Raw genomic sequence first — 7,054 nt, 5'->3', positions numbered from 1 at the left:
TTTTGGGGGCAAGGGAAGCCCTTACACTGATAACTTTCTTTGCACATACAATGACAGGAATGCTCCACTGGACGTTTTTTATTTCTTCCTATTCAGCTGAAGTCATTCTAGGAGTCATTTCTGGTACGTGCATGACGCATTCCAACTTCGTTTTCTTCGGGCATTGCATCGCCTGATTACAAAGTTTCCACCTATCCTCGGGACATTCTGCATTTGAGTAAATCAAAAAAGAGACATGTTGGGAAGGCCAAAATAATTCCTCTCCGAGTCGAGACGACTGTCTCCAAAGACCTAACCTGACTTTTCATTTCTTAGCATAAATATTATTGCTATCAAGTACAGCTTTGTAATATCTAATTTTTTTATTCACTGAAGTTGTATGCTAAAATTTATTGTATCCACAACTTTAATTTAAAAATAATCGGTTAATCACTAATTGAGCTTTACTAGTTTGATTAATACGCAATCTACGACTATTTTAAAAACAGAGAGACTGACTGACACATGGACAGAAACGTTTAGTACAGTTCCTCTACGTGACGTATGTCACTGGGAGAGTTAATTAAGCCTGTTAGTGCAATAATTGTAAATTCTATGTTCGACTACAGAAAATGTTTTGCCAAAATGAACGATCGTCTAAAGAATTCCAGTTTGATATAATTACCGTGCGAGTTTTCATCGCAGTAGCTAAGCTTGACCAGCATCAGAATGACAAATACCAAGTTGAAAAGCATTTTCTCTCTCTGTAAAAGATTGAATAATTTTAAGTCTGCAAACTATAACCAATAATCAAAGACAGTTGAAGCATTTAAGACTAAAGCTCTTCAGATCCCCAATCTTTCCCATCTGAACCGTACTACCGACTAAATCCCCATTGTTCATCGATGCCTCAAAAGAAATGTTAAAGTAGCCCTGAATGTCTTCAAAGCGATCGTTTTGCAAAGTTATAGAGACAATTCAGTAATAACTCTCGAGACATCGAATATTCACAAACGATTTCTATCAATACACTTTAAAATAATCGCTAATCCTTTAGATGCACATCAAACGATGTTGCTAGTAACGAATTCCTCTTCAAGCTTGGCCTTAGAGTTTTAAGTACTTACCAGCCTAGAGAAGCGATGACGATGAACAGTATCGGTGAGAGTTTTTCGTTGGTTAGTTGACTAGTGCAGTTGGCAATGGCTTCGCCTACACGCGGTTTTATATGATTCAGCTTGAAATAAAACAGGAGAAGCAGGTAGACATTACTAGACAATGACAAGTACGGTTTAAAGGAACAGTGACCAAAGTAAATGTTCCAAAACTAACCTAAAATTTCTCCTTGATTTATTAAATTCGAGTGATTTCATTTTTAAGACTATATCCATCTTGAATAAACGAAAACTTCAAGACACAGTGATCCAAAACAAAATGTTTTCACGGAATGATGAAACAGCCCTGGCTGATAAATTGATACCCTTTCACGATGCCTTTAAAGAAACACGTAAAACATAATTTAAATAATATTTTTATATCCTATTGTTTAGGAGATGAATTTCTTTGGAAATGGTACTTAAATAATATTGCGAATGTGACGCGTGACTATATCAAATATTTGAAACAATAGGCTCGTTTCACATTAACGTGAAAGAGTCGCCTTTTAGACTGTAGTTGTCCAGCCAATGGAGGTTTTAACGTTGTTGTGTTTCTTATGTTTCTTCCAGTCGCCCAAGTGAGATTTTTTCTTGATTTTTGAATCTTTATAGGGTACTCTTCAAAGATCCCCTTGACCAATCAGACTACAGCATTAAGTACCTAGACTCATTAAGCTCATCTCTTTGGCGGTGGAAAAATCATATTTGAAAATCAATTTTAATCTAAATTAGATTTATATTAGTTATAGGGGTGGTTCATTTGTTCAAAATAAATGAAATCAAATTAGCTCCAGATTGGTCAAGAAATAAATCCAATTCTTATGGCTGGCATCTTACACTTCCTCCGTAACAGTAGATCATAAGTAGGTCAAAAGGAAACCGGAGTCCAACCACAGTTTGAGAACCACAGAAATCACTCGTCATAATAACTACCCCACTCTGTACACGCATAAACTTAAAAAGGCTTCCCACCGTCAGAATCGTTGGACAGAGATAATTCAGACTCCAATAGACCATTCCATAAATTATTTGCATTGAAATATAACAGGGTTTTGAGGCTGCCCTCTTCGGTTACTTCTCTCGCGCCAAGAGGGAACTCCAGACGGAGCCCGACTTCAAAACACGCGGAGAGAGTCTAGTTGTCTCGCACTAACTCTATCGGTGCTACTTGGCGCCACGGAGAATAACCCAAGAAGGCGACCATTCATTACCCTATAGTGTCTTCGTCTCTTCTGGAATTAATGGAATGGTCTATTGAAATAATTTAAATGGCGTTAGGTTCGCGCCATTTGTCTTTTCCATGGCAACTCTGGGTGGAATGAACGGGGCCAATGAGATTGTTTGAATCTCCCCGCCATTTTTAGTGAGCCACGTACCAACCCGACGTCTGTAGCGTAACCACGAATGACGTCATCATTAAGGCACTGTTTTTCAACATACGTTCCATATCGCATCATGGCCTTTTCATGTCAAATTGAAAAATAATTCACGCCACGATTTTTACCTCTTGACAGTTTATTATATAGGAAGATACATGAATTTACAAAAAGTACGAGTTAATCACACTTCTATCAAGTTCAAAATCAATATAATTATTATTAAAAATGTGCAACCTGTCTATTGGTACATAATCCAGCTCACACAGTGCAAGAGGGTTGTAGTATTATTCTACTATCATTTGGAGATTTTCCCCCTATATTATAATTAGGGAGATACTTAATTGTTATAGTGCGTTAAATCAAACTGAATTCAAAGGTAAGTATTAAACAAGAAATGTGAATGGTTATTTTTCAAGAAATCTTTCTTTTAAAATAATCGACTAAGCTAGCAAGGTGAAGATTAAACGCGAGACCTACTTTTCGTAATCCCTACACGCGCAGGTTCCATCCTTTTCAGTGTAACCTAAACCACGCAGATACCTCGAGGAGAAAAAAAGTGCAAAAGCTGTAAGGGTCATCTTTGTCGGGGCACGGGAACCCCTTGCACTGATGACCGTCTTTGCACATACAATGACAAGAATGCTCCACTGGAAGTTTTATAATTTTTTTGAATTCAGCCAGAGTCATTCTAGGAGTCATTTCTGGTACGTGCATGACGCATTCCAACTTGGTTTCCTTCGGGCATTGCATCGTCTCATTTGTACACAGTTTCCATCTGTCTTCGGGGCAAACTGCGTTAGAGTAAATCATAAATGAAACAAGTTGGGGAAGCTAAAATAATAACTCTCCGAGTCTAATGAAGTCCTGTTCGATATACTTACCGTACCGGTTTTCATCGCAATAGTTAAGCTTTACCAGCATCAGAATGACAAAGACACACTTGAAAAGCATTTTCTATCTGATGTAAAAGATTTAATAATAGTAAGTCTGGAAACTTATACCAATAATCAAAGACAGTTGAAGCATTTAAGGCTTAAGCTCTTAAGGAATTTAAAACAATTCTGGCTATTAAAAGATCCCTATCTGTTTTTCTTTCCCAGCTTAATCTGACCACCGACTAAATCCCCATTGTTCAACGATGTCTCGAAAAGAAATATTAGCTAACGGTCCCGAGCTTGTAACCTTGAATGTCTTTAAAGCGGTCGTCTTATAAAGTTTGAGACAATTCAGTAATAACTTTCGAGACATCGAATTTAAGAAGATATTACAAACGTTTTTCGGTTTGCCGCTCTTTAGAGCTGGAAAACGATTGTTCCGACCTCTGCTGGTCGGCTGGCTGGAAATGTTGTGACCTGATGAATTTTGTCATAAATGAACATTTCGAATTTCAAATTTCCCGCGAATTTTCATCTTGAAATTCACCCGTAGTTCACGTTACACCTCATAGGTGGCGTAACGTATTTTATTTCAATTGAAATTATTTTTCTGACAGTGCGGGGCCTCGAACCTGCCGGTCCATACTAGACGCCAGTGAAGACGCCGGATACTCTACCAATCGACCCAGGCTCGCTTAGTTCAAAAGCCGAGTTAAGTTACACTGTAGAGAGAGGTAGAAGTATGTGGATCCCCCACCCACCCTCCCCTTCCCGACGCGCGCCAACCAGCTGCAGCTGGATTTTGTAAGTGGGAGAGGAGAGAGAGTAGAGAGAATGACTGCCTAGCGCCCGCCAATAATTTTTAGCAATGTGATTTAAATCAATGAAACATACTCATTTAAAGTTAAATATTTATAATTAGCTAATATGATTATTATATTTAAAAAAATTATATTATTTAAGTAATAAATTTAACGATAGTTGTTGAGAGATTCAATAGAGGGCAACATGAGATGAAATAAATACTAGTTCGTTTTTTGTTGTCTCTCTGCCTCCTATATTGCAAGGTCCAAGGCTTAACGGATGATCGATGATTAGATAGTTTAATCAGGTGTTTAAATGCAACTTAATCCCGGCGATACCATTAATGACAAACGCAATCAACATACTCATGGTTAAATTAAAGTTAATTAAATTGAATTGCTCAAAGATAATTATAAAATTAAATCAACAACTCAACTATCTGCTCAACGATAATTAGGCTAGTTCTTAACTTTTTGTCAGTTTTGCTATTTAATTAAACGTAATTAAACAATGGTTAAATATTGCAGCGTGTATGGGTGTAAATTTCCACGCGACGTTAAATTGTCGAAACAATGGGATATAGCTTTAAAAGTGGGTAAACCACACACCAAGTCCATGGTTGTCTGCTCCCTTCATTTTAAATTAGAGGATTACCGCCTTCAACCGAAATATGAACATTCAGGTATGTTTTAAGCGTATAATATTGTCACGTCAGTGGAAGTACGAAGCAAATATTTATAAGTAAAAATATCTTTATTCAGTCTTTAAACGTAGGTATGTAAGTACCGGCTGTAAGTCGTACTAGACGCGGGGAGATGTTCTCTTAGGAGGGGCTGAGCCTTGGGCCTTATCCCTCTACTAAGAGCGGAGAAGCTAGAAAGTATAGCAGGGGCTGGACCTTAGGTCTTATCCCTCTGCTAGCTATCAGCTAATGCTTCCCTCAAGCCAGGGCGAAGCGGCCTTTTATACCCTCCTCGTATGCCGAGGGCAATTTAGGAAACTAGAGGACACGTTCGCACTGGCTTCTCAATCTATTCCCGACAGCTCCCCATATAAAAGAGCGCCGGCCCGGCGATCAACATAAAAACAGTAAAAATACAAATATACATGGAAAATACAAATATACAATATGAGCATGCGAACACAAAATTTAAAATGGGAATGATTAAATGTATTTAATTACGCGATATTATTAATTTAAAATGAGAATGATTAAAATAGTTACTCAGTATTGTTTATAGTTTTGCAGTTTATGGTATTTATTTACATGGTTGTTGAGCGAAGACTCAGCACTGTAAGTTCGTCGCGAATACGTTGGCGAATGGTCAGCATGTCGTTAGCGGAGGAGAAGTCGCGGTCAGTGATCGCGTGTCGCGCAAATTCGATGCAAAAAACACCGCTGTCGACGCCGTTCATCTGTCGCGGTAAAGTCGACGGAATGGTATCGAAGTCCTCAAAATTGAGGCCGAGAATCCCGCGTTTGGAAGATTCGACCCGGAGAAACGACGAAAGTTCGTTAAGTAGTTTGTGGTTGGGGGGAAAGGAATCTAAATGAAGGAATTGTTGTCTGTCGATGTCGATAAAAATGAGACTCCAATGGTTGAAGCGTCGTACCGGGATAAAGAGCATAGAGACACCGAATAAATCTTCCACGTGTGACACGCATAGTGAAGCTTTGTTGATGCCATGTTGATGGAGAACGGAGTAGAAACTGGACGGGAAGAAGTAAGATGGTCTAGGCGAGTGTGAACGGAGCAACTGGGAGTATTGGTCAATAATTTCCGGCGTGAGGCAGTGATCGTTAATGTTGGCACAGTTTTGATGATTGATAGGTCGTAGAAATTTAAGGTCCAGATGAATTGCAGAAGATGATGGTAAAACCGGGTTGATTTTCATGATTCGTCGAATTAGTTGTTTTCGTTGGCGTTTGGCGTATCTCATTTTAATAGTAACTACTTGTACCGTATCGGTCAGGAGATGTGCAGAAGCGAGTCGATCGGCGAAGTGTCGGTGAAGAAGTGATGGTTGGAGAAATGGAGCTGGTGCCGGTCGTGGGACAACTGTATGGTATTGAAGATGGTTCAATTGCAGGAGCGTCATTTACCGTAATTGGAGAAGCTGGCGAACCCTCTGTACAATAGAAGTGGGTGACTGGCGAATCGTCAAAGTGCACCCTCTTTGTCGGTTTTGGCATTGAAGTTGGCAATTCTTCTCGCGGATGGTATGGTTTCAGTCTTTCGGCAGATACGAGATCGGTTTTCGTGCCGGTGGAATCCATTATCTCAAAGTTATTGGGCGCGGTACGGCGTAAGATACGGTAGGGTCCGCTGTATTGATGAAGCAGTTTTTCAGAGCGACCCGGAGTCCGTCGGGGGGTGCGCAGAAACACCAGGTCCCCTTCAGTAAAAGTGACTTCTCGGCGGTGTTTGTCAAAGCGTTCTTTGTCCTTTGACTGGGCTAATTGTTGTCGTTCGGCGGCGATATTTCGAGCCCGCTGGGCATAAAGGATGTTATGGAAGCCGAATGGAGTGTTTAACTTTGCCGCAGGTAGTTCGAGGGCGGCATGCACGTGTAGATCGGCTTCGTAGCCGTGCAAGAGAAAGAAGGGAGAGTATCCCGTAACGCTGTGTATGGAGGTATTATAGGCGAAGACCAGGTGGGGTAAAAATTGGTCCCAGTCGTTGTGTTTTTCCGACACATATTGAGACATCATGTCAGCGAGAGTTTTGTTAAAACGTTCCGTGAGGCCATTAGTTCGAGGATGGTACGCTGTAGTTGTTTGATGTTTCACGCTAAAAAGGAGAGTGATATCTTTCAATAGGTTGTTTAAGAATTCTTTTCCTCTGTCTGTAATGAGTTC

The 7,054-nt window shown here is 39.8% G+C and overlaps 1 protein-coding gene across 1 annotated transcript; it reads right to left on the bottom strand.

Annotated features, from left to right (window-relative positions):
- Window positions 1-5,457: 5,457 nt before the first annotated feature.
- LOC149667308 (sentrin-specific protease 3-like) lies at window positions 5,458-6,135 on the bottom strand. Its single transcript, XM_089841421.1, has one exon. It carries the CDS (start codon window positions 6,133-6,135, stop codon window positions 5,458-5,460), a length of 678 nt encoding a protein of 225 aa, XP_089697547.1.
- Between the last annotated feature and the right edge of the window lie 919 nt (window positions 6,136-7,054).

Source organism: Phalangium opilio, unplaced genomic scaffold (genome assembly GCF_054372755.1).
Source record: "Phalangium opilio isolate 3A_F unplaced genomic scaffold, DU_Popi_V2 ptg000059l_1, whole genome shotgun sequence".
Taxonomy (NCBI): Eukaryota; Metazoa; Arthropoda; class Arachnida; order Opiliones; family Phalangiidae; genus Phalangium; species Phalangium opilio.
Note: the sequence above shows the minus strand (reverse complement) of the source record. Positions and strands in the feature narration are given on the sequence as shown.